Source organism: Ammospiza caudacuta, chromosome 1 (assembly GCF_027887145.1).
Source record: "Ammospiza caudacuta isolate bAmmCau1 chromosome 1, bAmmCau1.pri, whole genome shotgun sequence".
In the NCBI taxonomy this organism is placed as follows: domain Eukaryota; kingdom Metazoa; phylum Chordata; class Aves; order Passeriformes; family Passerellidae; genus Ammospiza; species Ammospiza caudacuta.
In genome coordinates, this window is record NC_080593.1 from 4,922,367 (window position 1) to 4,941,666 (window position 19,300).

Consider the following 19,300-nt stretch of genomic DNA (forward strand, 5'->3'; position numbering starts at 1 on the left):
AACTGGAATATTTTGTGAGCTGAAATTCTTTAAGATGTGCTGATGACCTTCCCCCTGATTCCTGAAGAGTAGAGAGATGTCTAAAAAGCAAAGACAAGGAAATTTGGACCTCCTTTGGGGAAGGCTGCCTGCCCACATGGAGGAGCAGGAGAACTCCTGCCTGGTGCCCAAAACCACCCACGTGTTTACCACTGATCAGAAAAAAAACATTTCTGAAACTGCACACACATTAATTCAAATCCTGCTTCAGACAGGATGGAAGTTTGGAAATTATCCAGATGTTTTATCTCACCTCAGCAGGATGGATTCTCTAGAGAGAAACCCAAAGCTTAACAACTGAGAAATTTTCATCCCTTTCTTATCTTCTGATAGGCTCAGCCAACACGCTGAATCTTGAGAATTTAGAAGTGTACATCCCTGACCAGATTAAATGTGCCTTGGGAGTATTAAATCAATCAGACTAGTCCAGGCTTGGGTGCAATGTTGTGTATCTATCATGAATCTGGAAAGGTTTTTTTTCTTAATTTGTACTGTATTTTTTGTTTGTTTGTTTATACCTGATATTTTGCAACCCTCTCCTCTGAGAAGGTGAGGATCTGGGTTCACAATTGTAACCAAACAAAATTCTGCCAGACTTAGGCACTGACATGCAGCTGTGGCACACAAAACTCCTGAGACCCCTGAGACTTCAATTTTGTTTCCCTTTTTCTTGCATTATCCATGTTTGCATCTTATTTTCTGCTTCATGGCAGAATTAGTCATTGATTATGAATAAAGATCTTAACACACCCTCATCAAAAGCATTGTGCTGGCCTAACTCAGTGGGAATCAATTATTCTGGGCAATAAATTACTGAGCACCAAAACCTGAGAGCCCTTCCTTGGTACAGGAAAAGAAACCAGGAGTTCACTTTAGGTGAGGTCTCCAAGCCAAGCTGAAAGCTGTGGGACACCCTGACCTCACCAATGAGCAAACCCTTCTTCTGCTTGCTCCCATTACCTGGAAAATCTTCTTGGCATGGTAGTCATCCACTTCAATGTTCACTTCTTTCAGGAAGTCTTTGAGCTCCTTCAGGCTCATCTTGTTGTCCTTGTTTTTGTCAGCTTTGCGCAGGCAGGTGCGAATCCAGCTGCAGGGCGATGTAAGGAAACCTGTCCAGGTCACTGCCTAGCCTGAACACCCAAACACCTTCTGCTGCACGTGGCAGGGGGGAAATCCTCTCCTAAAGGCTCTGAGCCACCTCTCCAGCTGCTGCAAATCACCCTGAGCAGCTGCCACCACCTCACCTCCTGCTCCCACAGAGCACAATGGAGCCTTGGCAGGAGAAAAATGTGCTGGGATACAACTGATGGTGACCTGGGAGAAGCTTTTCACCATCTGGCCAAGGCTGGAGCAGCTCTCTTTACCCTGTAGGAGTTCCTGGCCACAGCCAGAAACAGTTTGATTTCTCTTTTATGACAGAAAGTACATTCTGCTCCAGATGGTTAAAAAGGGGATAAAGGAAAGAATGAAAAAAGCTCCCAAGAGAAGCTTGGTAAACTCATTGTCATGGATTTGCTCAATATTCAGTGTGTCATGGTGAACACTGAACTCCAGAAGAAGTATCAATAATAATTTTTGAACTCATCATCAGCATATTTTTAGGGATTTCTACCAATATCTCCTAAGAATTTCTTGTGAGTAGAATCAAACCAAACTTTGTGGGTCTTGCCTTCTTCCCCTGATGAAATGCACAGGGTCTGTTACTATGCTGCACTGTGATAATATTTCATAACAGCTTGGGTTTTAATCACTTCAGCGTATCTGGATCAGGAGTAGCTGCTACAAGAATGATCTTAATGTGATGTCAGATATTTTGAACTGAGACTTCTATTTTCTTTCAGTCTCTAAAATCATGTTAGACAGTTGGGACACACTGCAGTTTTAAACACCAAAAAAAAAAAACCCCGCTTTTTGCATCATGGAACTGTCTGTCTAATTTGTTTTACTGTCAAATAAGAAAGGTCATCCAGAAAAATATCTGCTTTTCAACAGGAAAAATAATGATCAAAGTGAGAATTTGATCTCCAATAATAACCTTCCATGTCTCACATAGGAAACAATGCTTCCAAATTCCAGAAAAACTTCCAAAAAAATGCCCAATATGAATGCTAATCAGAGTAAAGCTCAGGATCAGCCAAACCAGCTGAGGCATATAGTGCTATAACATTTAAACAGGGCCTTTCAAAATGACCCCAGAAAAGGGCATTAACAGCCTTAGGGGCTGTAAACATAGCCCTGAAACAGTGTTTGCCAGAGCTACCCTGCACTGAAGTATTTCCCAGTGATGGAGATATCTGTAAACTGTTAGTGAGAATTGTTTGTCTCATGGAAAGTTGAACTTTCTGACTTTAAAAATCTTGGCAGGTGCTGAGCAATGACCTCACCCCACATCCGTCTCAGCCTGGTAATATTAATATTCCTCTTCTTTAGACATGGAAACCAAAATAAAGAGAGGCTGCATTTCCCAAGGACACTCCAGAGCCATGAACCAGGGTCTGGCTTGGCCTGAATCTTCCCAGAAAACCCAGTTTGAATCATGAAGCTCCCGAGAGGAGAGGATGCTGTGCTGGCACCACACCTACCCCGGGGTGCGGAACAACCTCTTGGTGAAGATTGCAATGCAAGTTGTTTTCCATTACCATCTGTATGGCAGATTACCTTTGTCAAGTGGGCAGTTTGCCTTATCTCTCTCTTTGAGTGACCACAATCACTCCTCCCTCGGGAGGGGACATCTGCTGATAACAGCTATTGAATGTCACTGCATGGCTGATAAGAACTACAGCATCCCATTGGGAGATGTGAGCCCAGAGGGAGGAGCCAAGCATTCCTACCCAGATATAATCCAGAGGTTTTTGAGACACCAGCACGGCTTCTGCACTGGATTCCCCAGAGGAACAGCAGCTGCCTCTCCTTCCCCTGGATCTTCAGAGGAAGAATCCATCCTTCTCTACAGGATCCCTGCTCCAGCAGAACCACCCCTGACACTGCAGGAGGGCTGAGCCACAATTCCAATGGGACTGCTGCCAACACCCTGACCCACAGGGTGTCAGGCTGGGTTCTGGCTCTGTCAGTGTTGTTCTAGTGTACTGCATTGGTTATTTTATCCTTTTATTTTTTTTTTTCTTTTCCCTATTAAAGAACTGTTATTTCCTGCTTCCATATTTTTGCCTGAGAGCCCCTTTATTTAAAATTTATAGCAATTTGGAGGGGTGGGGAGGGTTTACATTCTCCATTTCAGGGGGGGCTCCTGCCTTCCTTAGCAGACTCCCGTCTTTCCAAACCAAGACAAGCCTCCACAAGCTCTGCTCCAGACAAGGTCTGTCACACTGTCACCAGACTGTCACCAGACTGTCAGAATGTCACCCTCGTGCCACCCACTCACACCTGACCCTGCACCTCAGGTCCCCTTCCCAGCCTTCCCTAAAAACAACAAGCAGGAGGAAAACCCAACTGTGGTGAGCCAAAAGGAAATCCAGCCTGCCACAGCCAGAGGTGAGCAGTAAGGGTGGATAGAAACTACTCTTGAGCATTGAAACTACTGCTTTTGTGCTGACCACTACAAAAAAACCACATTTCTTTAAAAGTCTGCATAATTTCCTCTGATAATGGGCACCCAGAGGTCATGCACACACCCAAACTCCTCTCTGGAAGGCAAAATGTGGGCAGTAAATGCATCTGCAAGAGAGTATGCCCAGGTCCTACCTGTTAATGGAGGATGTTTTTCTCTTAGATGCCTTCCCAGGAGGCTGAGAAATGCAGGACGGAAATCAGAGAGCCCAGGAAAAGTCCAGGCACACACAGTGGGTCCTCTTGCTGCAAGGGCAAGCAGCAAAGAGATAAAAAGGAGGGTACAGACAACTGGAATCTCAGTGAACAGCAGCATTCTGCCCCCAAAACACCCAAGCTCCCCGTGCATCTGCATCCCCTCAGCTTTGGGAGAGGTTGGAGGAGCTGGATGAACAAAACACTCCAACTGGAAGTCCTCTCATCTGGTACAAACACCATTTTCCAGCCCTGGCTGTGGGCATTCCTTTCACCTTGTGCCCCTCTGTGGGCCTGAGTGCACTGAGCAGCAGCTGCTCCCATTTCTCTGGGAAAGCTTCTCCCATTTCTGTGCATCCAGGGAGAGCCTCTGGCTTTTAAAGGCTGTGCCAGCTCCAGGGCTACCAGCTTTCTCTCAGTTTCAGTCATCCCCCTCTGGTTTCTATCTGGCAGATATCCCATGAGTGTGCTCAGAACAGAAATGCTGCAGAACTTCTGGTAATTGCTTTCAAACCAGAAGAAAAGCTCACACATAAACCCCAGAACCAAAGCAGACAGTGCCACCCTGCTCAAATGAAAAGTCCTCTGTGTTTTCTGGTCTGAAGCCTTCCCTGCACACATACCTGCAATATTTGCTAAACTACACATGCCAGCCTGCTGCAAGGTTGAATCTGAGGCTTAATAAAACAGAGCTCTGTGTGTAAGAACATTAGACATGCTCATAAAGCATGTGGGAGTTTTATCTGTGTAGAAATATAGGACTGGAAAAATACATAAGACACTGATCCCAGTCCCTTTCTATCACAGGCAACTCCACTGAATTCCAAACTGAACGAGCCCCATCTGAAACTAGCAGAGTTTTTTGCTTTCAATCTTTGTTTTCAAAAACTTGCACATTCCTTACTTGTTTTGCAAGGGTTTGGGAGGCTGAAAAAGATACCCTGCAAGGCAACTCTCCAGTCATGGGGGACAGGCAGGGGACACAACACTTCTCATGCCCTGACTCTTCCCCCTCTGTGCTCACAGATGCTGAGAACACTCCTGAGGTTTAAGGAAGATCTGAGCAAGCCCACGCTGCCAAGCAAACCCAGTGAAGGCAGACTAAATTTAAAATCCCAGGCTTTAATTAAACATCATCAAATTTCAAATGAGAAATCATGCTGTTCTGTAATTCCAGGTTACGTTAAATGGCCTGAGACAAGCCCAGATTGGACGCCAGCACTGCACAGTAATTATTCTTCCAGAAATATGGTTTGCCTACCCACCCTATTTAGCTTCAATTCTGCTTTCCAAAGACAGAAAGGCACTTTTCCATGCTGGAAATTTACAGCTTTCTTCCTTTGCAAATGTCATTGTTATTTTCCCCCCCTTAAAAAATCTTGTCTCTTCTTACAGGCAAGTTTTTCAGCAATATATTTAACTTGATATGCTCCTGGGACAACTTTCTGTAGCCCAGATTTTCCCCTACACACTGTGGGGTGGCTGAGGAGTGACCTTACAGCCCAGAGCTTGAAAAATCCTCCAAAAAAAGACATTCATAATGCAGGAGATAAACAGGACATCCCAAGCACAACAGAACTAATGGAGTCTGATTCCTTTAAGGGAACAGCACTGTGGCTGTGAAAATGCTTCTCAAGCTTCAGAGAATCCACAGAGGAGTAAAGCCTGATAAAAGTTCAGCATTTATGCACCATCTCCTTCTCCATCAGTGCATTATTACCCAGCAGAGAACCCACTTAACTGAGGGCAACATTCCTGATGCCTTCTCAGATTTGAGCTCCCGCTTTGTGGTTTTTCCCAGCTGAGGATTTTGCATCTCCCCTCCTCTCTGATGTTTGGTGTCACACAGGCCATGAAGCCCAAGCAGCTTTCTCTCCCCAAGAGTGGTATCTGTTTTCCTCTCTGATAGCTGAATATCTCCCTTTGGGAAGCTTAAAGGAACCTAATATTTTACCATTACTGTGGCTTTGTCAAATCAGGGTGAAATCAGCCAACAGCTTCAGATGTCATGGTCAGAGTCTCCACAGGGACTGAAGAAAATCCACCCAAAAATTCCACCCACAGATATCTTCTCTTTATACATGAGACCTCTGCTTGCAAAGCAACTTATTGAGTGAAATGCAGCCTCAGGGAGAATTCCCTGTGAATTCAACAGAGCCAGGATTTCACCCAATAACCACCCTCTCTCCATTTCATAATGAATTCACTCTCCTTTCCTGCTCTGTGCCTTTTCCTTTCTGCTCTCTGCATTGTCACTAGAGCAACTAGTTTTTCAGGGCAAAACTTCCTCTCATGCTGAGGCTAATAAGGAGTAATTTCACTCAAGTCAGTGGAGCTACCCTGGAGTAAATTTGGCAGTGAGAAGAGGAGAATCAGTTCCCTCTCCTTGTATTACTGAGAATCACGGTAAACAGTGAGGGCTTTTCATGCCTTGCCAAGAAGTGCCTGTCCTGGAGTTTACTGCATTGCAAGTGAAACAGACCCCTGAAGAACACAAAAAAATAATGATTGTTTTATCTGGAGCTCCATGAAAGAGGGAATTCTTCGCTTAAGGAGCCACACTAAGCCTGACTCCACTCTTGCTGGTATCATTGTAAAACAGGGGGGAAAAGCACTGGAAACCAGGGAGCTTGCCTGGGTGCAAAATGAATGCAAGAGAAAACCCAGAACAGGGAAAAAAGGAGGTTAGTCTACTATCCCCACCCACATGGAAAGACAAGTGCATCTTTGTCCGTGATTAATCACTTTATAAGGCAAAGGATACTGTTGGAGTTTCTGTTTCTGGTTCATGGAGTTGCTGTGGGCTATGATTTTCCCAAGGCCAGCAATCCAGTGGTTGGCATCATCCTCTGAGCTCGCAATGAGGTCCAGGTTTTTCCTCTGGTCTTTGAAGATGATGGAAAAGCAGCGATACTCTGGGACATCCTTGGCGTATTTTTCCATCCCTTCTGTTTTATGGCCTGACCTCACATCCCGGATATCTTCAATGGAGACTGTGGAAAGAAAGCAGAGCCTGCTGTCAGCAGGGGTTCACTCAGCCTTATCTCTCCTTGGTGAGGGGTATTAAAAAATTACTCTTTTTCCTTTTCCTGAAGCCTCTGGAGGTTCCCTTCCTCTCCCTCTCTTCTCCAGGCTTTGGTACTAAAGAAAACTCAACTCAAAAGGGCTAGAAAGAGCAAGAAATATTAAAATCTCTTTCCCTATGTTCTTTATTTAATAAAGACACAGAATATGCCATAGGTGCCATGCTGTGATGTCCTCTTTATGAGCCAGAAATCATGACCAAGATTTGGCTCCAAGTCCTTGGAGCATCCCTGACTTGAACATCCCTTGACTCATTCCCCCTGAGAATGGGGACGGTGGAGCTGTGCCTCCCTGTGAGCATCACCCACGGGAAAATCCTAAAAGCACTGAATGCTTTGGGTTGGAAGGGACCTTAAAGACCAACCCCCGAAATGGACAGAGATGCCTTCCATGATATCAGGTTGCTCCAAGCCCCATCCAGCTGGCCCTGAACAATTCCAGGGATGAGAAGTCCACAGTCCCTCTGGGCAAAATAAGAGGCGACTTCAATAAGAGGAGGGTAAGGGAAAAAACTGTCCTTCTTTAGGTTGCAAAAACAGTGAGAAGGAAAAATTTAAGATCCCATCCGTTCCTCTCAGCCACAGCAGTGCAAATTAAGGAGGCAAAGACCAAAGTTTCACAGCAGTCTGGTGTCACCCATACTCAGTCCTAACCCCTGTCAAGGGTAGAATTTATTGTCCTTGCTGTAAGAAATCAAAACACTGTCTTCAAGATCATCCTTCCCCACTTCCATCTCTGCCCTTCAGCTGGTGGAAATGAACCCTGAAGTTGCTCCAAGTTTGCAAAGTGCACACACAAGGCAATCCAGAAGGAGCAGTGCATGAAGAGACTTTTATTAAACAAATGCAAGTAACAGAGACGGTCCTAAAAATGCTCTTGAGAGCAGAGCCCTCAAACTGGGCTGAAATCAGATGAGCTCCCAGCAGCACCCACAGCCTCTTTTTGTCTTTCATGGGTCACTTAATACATTTACACAACACTGCCACAGGTTGCCCTGAGTTGTGGGTGCCCCATCCCTGGAAGTGTTCAAGGCCTTGTTAGATGGGGCTTGGAGCAACCTGGTCTGGAGCTTTGTTAAAAAACAGTGCATGAGTATGAAATACCCCCAAAGTTTAGCTGAATAGGAGAAAATTGCCTTTAAACATCCATCTCACCATTAAAATGCCCAGTTTATTCAAAGTCAACACTGTAGAAAGACCCAACTCAGCATCCACCTGCACATTTTTGGCTTGGCTTGGGATTATTCAAAATTCATCAGATGCTCATTAGAGGTTTGAAAACTTTCCTTGTTTTCCCAGAGCAGTCATGATAATGCTCAGCTGCTGGGAAAAAAAAAAAAAAAAACAAACTGCAAAAAAACCACCCAAAATTTCAGTCTTCAAAAATCAGTGACTTTCCAAAAGCAACACTTCACATTTGCTTCAAGTTCTCACCAGATGCTGGGGTGGTCAAACACCCTCCACAGCACTTTGCTGGTTTGGTTCCTATACAAGAACACACCAGGAGCTCCCTGGAGCTGGCAAAGCTCTTCCCTGACAATAATGAGCTGTTAGCTCTGTGTGGTCTTTGATTATCACTTTGCAAAGGCCAACATTTGATCGGCTGAGGGGAGGGGAGGAAAAGGTTGGGTTGGGATGGGCTGCTGTGGAATTATGATATCTGGCCAATTTACCTCTGAGTGAAAGTTTATGGGTTTGAGTACTAAAATCAGATTAAAAAGGGCTGCAATTCCCCCACAGCTGAACCTTCCTGGTGATCTTGCCCTTTAACCAGGACATTAATCAAATTATAGTGGTTGTGCCTAAGGTGGAACTTCACCTTTAATGTAAAGCATCTTACTATGTTTGGCCAGATTCAGTTCAATCAAAAAGTCTAAAGTTTATTTAGGTTTCTTTTATAGCCAGTGGGAAATAAAACAGCTTTTGGAACACAGCTGTTCTGTCCTATTCAAACAAAAGATTCAGGATAAGTTATACCCTTAACCCATGGCTACAGTGGACCCTTGACCAGAAGGGAAGTGCAATCTGAGCATCTCATATGCAGACTGTCCTTAAATGTGGGACTCTCCTCCTCTCCAGATCTCTTCTGCTTATGGCAGTGAAGTGGAAGGATCATCTCATCCTGTTATTCCTCTCCACCTGCCAGCTGCTCACCACTGCTTGGCTCACAAGAGTTATTGTCCTGCAGAATGGCTCCTCAGTCTGCTTGTGCAATCAGCCCCTAAACTTGGGGCTGGCAACAGCCTCCTGTTTCCAAGACCAGAAAATCTGATGTTAAATATTGGAAATTTAGAATGGATTCTTTGGAAACCATGACGTGGCTGCATGAATCCACTGGAAAAGAGAGCTGTGTGGGAGGAAAAAAAAGATTGAAAACCTGTGTCTGGAAGGGCTGCCTTGATCTTTTCAGAGGATGATGGAGATAAAAGAGCTGCTCAGTACACAAAGGGTACAAGGAAGGCTGAAGAGCACAACTGGTGTCTATTGCAGTCACACAAGAGAGGAGAGAAACTATCACCACAGGAACTGTTAAAAAGCAGGGTAAGGAAGGACACTTTTTATAGCTTTCCATAGCTTGGTTGTGTGTACTGTTTTCATCTATCAATAAAAAAGCTGAAGCCAAAGTACTCAGCCCAAGCCATCTGCACAAGTTATCTCTTTTCTGGAAAATCTTAACCCAGCATGAGTACTTTATCAGCTGCTCCCAGGCAGCGACTGTACTCTATTAGGAGTCCCAAACTGTGTGTATCTGCAAGGAGAAATCAAAAATAACTGGGGCACAGAGATGTTTCACAGCAGAGGAGCACTCCCAGCAAACAGCCATCAATCACAGCTCCCTGCAGCCTCCCTGCTCCTTCTCCATCACGCCACAGCGAGGAGATAACCACAAGCAGAAGAGAATTTGGAAAGTTTGCATCTCCTTTGGAGTGTTTGCGTCTGCTGAGGAGGTGGTTTGTAGAGAGCCCAAAAGATGACGCACAGCACAAGGCAGCCTGTGTTCCTCCTGACCTCCAGACACCAACTCACACAGGTTACATCCTGGTCAGCCTTCCTGGCTGCTCTGGATGCTGCTCACACAGCCAGAGGCTCCCCACTGACACGGACACACAGCAGCCTTCCCTGGAGCCAGTGGAATTCCTCCTGTCTGAACCACTCTCAGGGAGATGTTGAGAACTTTCTTTCTAGCCCTCTTTTCAGTTTTCATCACTGGCTCCTGCTCTTGTGCTTCTCCCTTGCTGATTTTCAGCCCAGCACCCTTCTCCTCTTTTACTCCTGGCAGGGATGACTCAGGCCCTCAGGATTCTTTTGACAGCCCATGGTATTTTCAAGCAACCAACGTGTAAATTTTGGGTATCTCTCTTGATTTGGATTTCTCTCCGCATGGCTTTCAAGAAGCTTGGTGTTACATTTGCAAACTCATCTCTTCATGCAGAAGGAACACCTCTTAAAGGAAATCAGCTGGAGGATCTTTAAGGTGCCTTCCAACCCAAGCAACTCTATGATTCTGGGTGAGCCTGACAACATTCCTAATGATGAAAGCACTTGTCAGAGAGGAGCCCTGGCCTCTCCATCTCTTCTCTCATCACTGCTCCACAACTGAAATGTCCAGACTGTGCTGGGAGCATGAGCAGTAAAATTAAACTCTTTGCTAATCCTGAGGAATAGAGGGAAAGGAGGAACAAAGGTAGACAACAACCCCTTTGTTTTCCTCCTGCTTGATAGGCCTTTGAGATGAGACATTTTGCCAAGAGTATTTGTCAAGAGAGAAAGTATGAAATTGAACCTGCACCTCCTGCAAACTACTTAGCATGTAAAGGACAAGGAGTGGCAGGTGTCTCTCCTTTCTTGTGCCTTTGCTGATGAAGGGGAGAGGAGGGTCACTGTGTGGGCACTGCCAAAACAGCCTCCCTTGAAGAACAGCTCCTCAGATCCCTTCCTTATCCCACCCCTCTCAGTGACAGGCGGTCTGTGCCATGTGGCACTCAGTCACATTGAATTAATCCATCCCACTCTAATTAGCTCAGTAAGTCACTTCTGTTTACTGTCAAGAAATGCAGATGAGAAACGTGCTCAGCCCTGCAGAGCCTGCACACCATCCTGCACATCTGCAGAGAGGTCAGACACCTGCACATCTCATCCTGCACATCTACAGAGAGGCCAGACCCTCACCAGCTGCACCTCAGCTCAGCTTCTTGTGAGGAGCAGATGAAAGCTGACCCCAGGACCATCCTGCAGAGACACCCCATGGATTTCACAGCACCTGAGTGTGCCCTGTGTGCTGCTCCTCGCTCTGGTTTCACCCCAGGAATAGCCTCTCAGATCTCTGCTGCTCAGAGTGACTCTGAGATATGTACAAACTTCTTTTTCCCAGCCCGGCAGTGAAAGAAGGAATCAGGACTTTTCTGTTCTCGCCCTCAAGGTTGTTTATTGTATCTTATTTATAAAATTCTTTCTCTGACCCACCGAGGTCTGTCTCGCAGGTTGGGTTGATGCACTCTGCCTGCCCTCGGGGCAGTGTTAACTTTTTATACTAAAAACTACATGTACATTATTTACCATAACTTCCCAATACCCATCACCTATGTTAGACAGTGAGCTTCTACTCTAAACCAATCTAAAAGTGCCAACATCACACAGAAGATGGAGGCTAGGAAGAAGAAGGAAAAAGGACAAGGCACACCCAAATTCCTCCATCTTGGGACCCCAATCCCCCATTCTAAAAACCTCAAAAATCTATTTTTCACCCTGTGATAAATTCACTATCATTCTACCTAAACTCTCCTGACTTGTAATTCTTCTTATAAAGGTTGGTAATTGTTTTTTCCAAGGGCTAAATCAAAGGCACAGGGGTCTGGGGCTCTGTGCCAAGGTCTCTGAGCCCCCTGGGAAGGGTCTCAAGTCCTCCAGGGCAGCCAGAGGAATTTCCTGGGTTCTGACAAGTGCCATTCAGCTCATTTTGGTTTCACCAGAGGTGGCTGATGCTAATGGCCACACACAGCGGGGATCAGGGCCTGCAGCTGGGATCAGGACCTTTGGAAGCAGCAGGAGCTGGAGCACTGTCAGTCCCCCAGGCTGGGAATACCAAAGGCTATCCATCACCCTCATCCCTGAGGGATACTTTAACACCATGGCTCAGGGTGGGCTCAGCATGAGCCCTGCTGTGGCAATGTTCCTCACTCAGGGCTCACCAAATGTGGCGGTGTTCACAGGGGTCCCAGGATGAGGGAAGAGATGAGAATCTTGACTCCATGTTTCAGAAAGCCGATTTATTATTTTATGATATATATTATATTAAAAGAAAAATATATATTAGAACTATACTAAAGGAATAGAATAAAGGATTTCATCAGAAGGCTAGCAAGGAATGGAAAGAATGGAATGATGATCAAATCCTGGGACTACTCACAGCCTCGACACAGGTGGCTGTCATTGGTCATCAAGTAAAAACAATTTCACATGCTGGGTAAACAATTCTCCAAATCACATTCCAAAGCAGCAAAACATGGAGAAGCTGAAGCTTCTCAGCTTCTCAGAAGAAAAGATCCTAATGAAAGGATTTTTCATAAAATATGTCTGTGACAATGCCCTCCCAGCCATTGCCCTTTCATCTCCCTGTGTGTGAGTTGTGGCAGGTCCCAGCTGCTGATTCCTCACCCATTCCCTTCTCCCCTCCACAGACACGCTCAGCAGGTTGTTCTGACTCGAGATCTGCAGCACAGCAGCCTGCCCTCACTGCTGGAGTGTGTTTACCAGCTGACAACCAGTGATGCAATGCACATGCAATTTTACAGGTTGTTTGGAAATACCCTTTCATATAAGGACTTCACCCAGCCTTTCAGTCTGCCCATCATGACTTGGGGCACTGAAGCAAAGAGAATGATCTCTATTTACATTCCTTCCACACAACCAGGGCCCCACAAACTATTTTGGTGACTGGTTCCTACTTGCCCTGCCATCACAGCACTGCTAAATTTGGATCTGAGGCTCTCAACACTTCTGCCTTTGCATTTAACATATGCAAGGGAGAATAAGGTCAATATTTGTCAGCCTGTGATGAAAACTGTCCCAGCAATGCCCATGGTGGCCTGATTGAAAATTCAGTCGAAGAGACAGCAGCTCTGCATCTGAAATGGTGTGGGTGATGGCTTGAGTGATTCTGATAAAAACTGATGGGACCCACAGACAGTTTTTTTTTCACAGCTGATGGCTGCCTTGCATAACTGATTGGCATCAGCAAATATTTTTCCAGGGATAAATACCTGTCTGACCATGAAAGCAATGATTCCTCAAGGAGCTGCAGAAGGAAGCTGTTGGTGCAGCCAGCTACCTGCTGTGTGCACACAGGTTGCTGAGAGTTTCTGTTGACTTTAGACACTTACCAGGAACAATTTCAAGCTTTTGCTGTGTGACTCCAGCAAACACAAAGCAATATTACATCCTTCCTGTTCTTCTGCAATCGAGTTCAGGACATTAATTCAATGGAGACAATAATTTATTCTTCTACAAAAGTGGTATGATATGTTCACTGCATGATATTTTAAGGATATTCATAGATTTCCCAGCAAGCCAAAAGCAAAGGAGGAAGTTTTCTGCTGAACACTGGTACTAGGCTATAAACATAAACCTTTTGTACTATGTTTAAACCAAGCAAAAAATATCCTATAACTGTGCCAGAAAGCAGAGGAACAGAAGCAAATGCTGTGCATTTTTAATAGTGAGACTAACTAATCATCAGATCAAAAGATTTATTTCATGACTTTAAGCAATAACATAGTCATCACTTGCAACAAGCAGTCCAACCGAGTTTAGCTCACCTCCCAAAACCGATTATTTTAATCAAAAAACAGAAAAAGAAATAACCCAACAATAGAAGTTCTTACGTAAAGCTTTTGGCCAGAAAGGGAAACATTTCATCTACAACTCTTGACGTTCTCTCCTGACTTCACTGCTCGTGACTCAACAGCACAGCCCCAGTGAATCATCCCTGCTCCAGTGTGTGAAGCTTTTCATGGAAAACATCACCTCCTGGGCCTCCAGGAGAGACACAGTGCAGGAGGTACCAAAGCACCACCCCTGGGGCCCCACTGCAGCACCCCTAAGCCTAACAGACTCATTCAGCCTTTTCCTTCTGCCTTTGAACCGTCTGTTTCTCCACCAGCTGCTCAAAAGGATGATTCACTGGAAAGTTTTCAACCATTCCCACAAATCCCCAAGTTGAGAGAGTTTTTAAAGGGATTGAGTCTGGCTTAAATGAGCTCACACTAGGGATTACAGCTGGTTTAAGAAAATACTTTCAAAAATCAATTTCACTGAAAGCAGCAAGTGCCTTTTTGCTCTTTTTTTTTTTTTTTTTTTTTTTTTTCACCTACATGAGTTCTGGTATTTGACCACAGTTAAATTAGACAGTGCTAGTGACAGGCTATCCTCCCTCACACCACAGTGATCTGCCCCAGAATGAACTGTTTTCCAGCTCCCTCACATAAATCTTTTCTTTGCCCCCAAAACTGTTAATCCAGCCACTTTAACTCTGTTTCTGGAGGCCAGGGAGAAAGCACTGTGAAAGCCTCATGGGCCAAAGAAGCCTCCACCCTCCCATGGCCCTACACATCAGCCAGGATAACAAGAGCAGCAGTGTGTTTGTGGGTCTGCTGCAGCTCAGCCACAGAAAGAACAACCTGTGGTGAAAAATGGATTTTTAAAGGTGCTTTTGAGCTGCCCTTGGTGCCCAGCACTGCTGGAGGCAACCAGAGAGTACACACAGGGCACAACATGCTAGCTGGAAAACTGGCTTAAGATGCTTCAAGGGCTTTTGAGGGTGAGGGAAAAAAAACTGCCCTGGGGCCTAAGTGGAACATACTGAAAAATAAGGAATTATTGACAATAAGGAAAAAATTGATTATTCTACCAGAGGAGAAACCATTTTGGAAGGACAGCTTATCCCCAAAGGGGGATGCAGCTATGAAGACAGTATCTAATTTAAATTCCCAGTTGTTTAAAATAAAGACAACAGAGGAAGGTACTGCTTGTACCCCATGTATCTGATCCAGGCAACATCTGTTCCCGTCACAACCCTGATAAGTGGGGTTTTTTGAACTTCAAACATCTGAGATTCTCCTGTCTAACCCTGGCAGTTCCCCAGCTTTATCTACTGTACTCCATCACATAATGGTTTACAAATAGCTTTTCCACATGGTCATAAGAATAACAACAGGAATAACAAGAAATTATCCAAACAAAAAAAAAAAAAACCCATAACCCTTAGATTACCCAGACTTCCCTCCTCTGAGGTGCATCCACTGCTGTCAGCAATGCTGCAGATAAGATTAAACCTGCTGCTAAATCTCCCAGTTTCCATTCTGCTCATCCTTTTTTCCATCCTGAAAAGGGAATTTATCTGCAGCTTTGGAAAGGCTTTGTCCTGGAGAGCAAAGTCAGTGTTTGTAAGCAAGGAAGGGCGACCCTCTGCAGAGACTCACCCTGATTTTGGGTCTCAAACCATGACCCTGCACTCCTCCTCCGCTGTGACAGCCTTCACTGGACCAAGGGAGAAGAAAAATGGGGTGACAGAGCCTGCCAGAGGCCACAGCACGAGCCAGGGGTAACCCACCCTGCACCTGGACCCAGAGCAGCCTGGTAAAGTCAAAAGCTCCAGAATGAAACTCAAGCACAGCAATCACTCTGAAAGCTCATGAATGGAAGGTCTCAGAGGATCAATAAAAGAGAAAGGCAAGGAGAAACATGACCAGAAGGTTGAGGGAAGTGATTTTGTCCCTCTCCTCTGCTCTCATGATCAGCACCTGCAGCACAGCAGCTCCAGTGCCTCCAAGGATGTGAATCTGCTGGAGCAAGCCCAGAGGACACCACAAATGAAGATATTCCACAAAGCTGCTCCAAGGGCTGGAGCCCTCTGTTCTGGGGACAGGCTGGGGGAGCTGGGGGTGCTCAAGCTGAAGAGAAGCTCCAGGAGACATCAGAGCTCCTCCCAGGGCCTTCAGGAGATCTGGGGAGGGACTTTTGTCAAAGGGCCTGGAGTGACGTGACACAGGGGAAGGTTTCACACTGCCAGAAGGCAGGTTTAGATTAGCTACAAGGCAGGGATTCCTTACAGTGAGGGTGGTGAGGCCCTGGCACAGGCTGCCCACAGAAACCATGGCTGCCCCATCCCTGGAAATGGTCAAGTCCCTTCCAACCCAAACCATTCGATGATTTTATGGAAATGGACCTCTTTGATGTCATGGGTTAGGACTTTTTAGGAGTACTTTTTACTCATCTCTCTCATTGACTTCCAGGTCAGATGTGTTCAGAGCACCTACAGGTATCCCTCCACCCCTGCCAAGAGCTTGGCACCACAGTGTGGCAATGCTGGCTGCATCCAGCTACCGAAGTGCATCAGAGTGCTGTAAATCCACACCCACTCAGGCACAGCCCCAGCCTGTGCTCAGAGCCTCTGGGAACCCAGGAAACTCCTCTGGCTGCCCTGGAGGATGTGAGACCCTCTCAGGGGGCTCAGAGACCTTGGCACAGACCCTGAGACCCCCCTGTGCCTTTGATTTAGCCCTTGGAAAAAACAATTACCAACTTTTATATGAAGAATTACAACCCACGAAAGTTTAAGTAGAATGATAGTGAATTTATCACGGGGTGGAAAAATAGATTTTTTGGGGTTTTTAGAATGGGGGTTTAGGGGGCAAGATGGAGGAATCTGGGTGTGTCCAGCCTTTCTCCTTCTTCTTCTTGGCCTCCATCTTCTGCTGTGATGGTGGCACTTTTAGATTGGTTTAGAGTAGAAGCTCACTGTCTAACATAGGTGATAGGTATTGGAAAGTAACTGTAAATATTGTACAGGTAGTTTTTAGTATAAAAAGATAACACTGCCCCGGGGGCAGGGAGAGTGCCTGGAACTGTCCTGCTGGACGGACCTCAGCTGGACAGGAGAAAGAATTTTATAGATAAGAAATAAAAAACAACCTTAAGACTGAGAAATTAAGAGCTCTGACTCCTTCTTTGACCACCAGACTGGGAAAAGAGACTTTCTAAACTATATCAGGGTCACTCAAAGGATTTATCTCACTCTTCTTCATAAAACAACCCCTCATGGAGCTGCAGCTCTTCTCCCTGCCAGCTCCACAGCCATGGATCCTCCAGGGCTCCTCCAGACAAACATCAGAATACCTGGAGCCACAAGGATCCTTCCCATTCACTTCCAAGGACTGGGTGGGGTCAGGACTGTTCCTGTAGGGGCTCTCAGACCCCATAATTTGGAAACTGCTGGCTCAGAGCACAGGAAAGTGAGCTCTGAAAGTCATTCTTCTCAATTCACACCTTTATTTGATTTAGAGTGAGATATATTAGCAAGATAAATTATATAGAGAAAGATATATATTATGTGGCAAAGGACTTTGGTTTTATATGGGACAGAGCTCAGCAGAGCAGGAGCAAACATCCACTGAGGACTTTCTGTTTGCTGTTGTTATGATGGGTTATTGGCCTGGGGGACCTGAAGAGCCCAGCTGAGCTCAGGACCCCACCAGGCTGAGACCCAAACACCAAGGAGGGGACAGCCTCCAGCCCAAAGCCTCAGGAGAGGTCTCACTGCAGCCTTCCCCTTTTGTAAAAAAGGAGCCACAGGGACTTTTTACAAGGGCAGATAGTGATGGACAAGGGGGAACTATCTTAAACTAAAAAAGGAGAAATTTAGATGAGATGTTAATATGAAATTCTTTTCTCAGAGTGTGACAAGACACTGGCACAGGTTGCTCAAGGAAGCTGTGGATGCCCCATTCCTGGAAATGTCCATGGCCAGGCTGGATGGGACTTGGAGCAACCTGGTCCAGGTGTCCTTGCCCATGGCAGGGAGTTGGAACTCCCTGATCCATGATCTTTAATGTCCCTTTCAGCCCAAACCTTTCTGATTCTATGATCCAAAGCCTTTTACAGTTAGAGGAATGTCATGGTTTGACCCGGAAACAGGATTTCTGGGATGCTGTGGATGGGGCCAATGAGTGCTCAGATTTGAATATTGCCATCTGGCCCAACCACTGGGCATTGGATCCACCTCCAAGAACACAGGGTGAAAGCAGGGCTCTCCCCCTGGCAGTTTCTCTTTGGATTTCTGGCGGGAAGGAGTTGGGTCTCTCTCCCGGCCCAGTTGCTGGCTGGGCGGGGGCAGGGGAAAAGCCATGCGGCCCGGCCCGGGAGAGATAGGCCTGGCCCCCCCAAGGGTGGAAGGAAGAAGTAAAGAAATGCCAGGAAGCAATGGGCAGCCTGTTCCCCCCCCCCTTGGAGACAGACAGACAGAGAGAGAGTGCAGCCTGTGTTTGTGGCCGTTACCTTGAAATTTAGTAAACATGTGCTGGCAGCAGGCAGCCTGGCTGAGGAGATGGGGGGGGTGCAGCCAGGAGTCCGGCCGCTTGGAGTTTTAACCCTTCTTGGACAATGAAAACCTTACAGAACATTAACCCTTCCTAGACGAGTGATGAAGGTCTGGACCAGAGGGAGAGAGAGTGAGAGATGTTGGGAAAATGGAGAAGATGGAGTGGCATTTTATGCTGGACTCTTTTGTGTAGCCATGGACAGAGCCATGTTTCCGTGTGATACAGAGACTGAGTCCAGGGGGAGAAATGTCCCAGAGCCAAAGAAGATTCAGTGTGGGTACCCCTTGGCCCCAGGGGGTATATAAAATATGGGGGGGACAGATGTCCCAAAGGTGACATGCTGTGCTTTTCTGGAACTGGGCAAAGCATCCTTAAAAAGACAACCCTGGAAGCAGCCCTGATTCTTGTTCAGTGGTGAGAGCACCAGAACAAGGATGGAAAAGGCCACCCCGACACATGGAAGGACTCCCTCTCCTCTTGAGGAACTGAAAGTTGAGCATTCTAAAGGGTGGTGCTGGACCCAGAACTGGTGATTTTGGAAGATGTATTGTATTGGGAATTTAGGGGGGAGGAGGAGGCGAGTGTTTTTTGTGAGGTTTTCATTTTCCTTGTGTTTTCTTTTTTTTTTCTTTTGTGTGTAGTTTAGTAATTGTTTTTGTAGTTTAGTTAATAAACTTTTCTTTTTTTCAAGTGAGAGCCTGCTTTGTTTATTCCTGGTCAAAATCTCACAGCAGACACCAGAGAAGGTGTATTTTCATAGGGGCTCTGGCTTTGCCAGGCCTAAACCATGACAAGGGAAGAGAAAGAAACTGTGTGGAGAAGGATGCACAAAAAGATTAAATGAGGTGCCCAAGGTCATGTGAGAAAACTTTGGTTACAAACCAAACATATTTTACCCTGTTACTTTACTCCTCCTACTGGAAATCTTATCACTGCTTGAGGGAGGAAGGGAGGTACTTTCAAAGACCCACCCTTCATTTAGTTAATTGTGATCATTACAAAAAAAAAAACCTGTGTAATTAGCACATTTCAACATGC

At 45.8% G+C, this 19,300-nt stretch overlaps 1 protein-coding gene across 2 annotated transcripts in view; it reads right to left on the reverse strand.

Annotated features, from left to right (window-relative positions):
* The window catches only part of PLCD1 (phospholipase C delta 1), a 58,501-nt gene that overhangs the window by 24,957 nt on the left and 14,244 nt on the right, over window positions 1–19,300 (reverse strand). For both annotated transcript variants that reach the window (XM_058801237.1, XM_058801227.1), the window contains exons 3-4: window positions 6,569–6,797; window positions 1,000–1,129 (exon numbers count right to left, since the gene is read on the reverse strand). In XM_058801237.1, coding sequence (XP_058657220.1) covers window positions 1,000–1,129; window positions 6,569–6,797 — 359 coding nt within the window. The remainder of the gene's footprint in view (window positions 1–999; window positions 1,130–6,568; window positions 6,798–19,300) is intronic.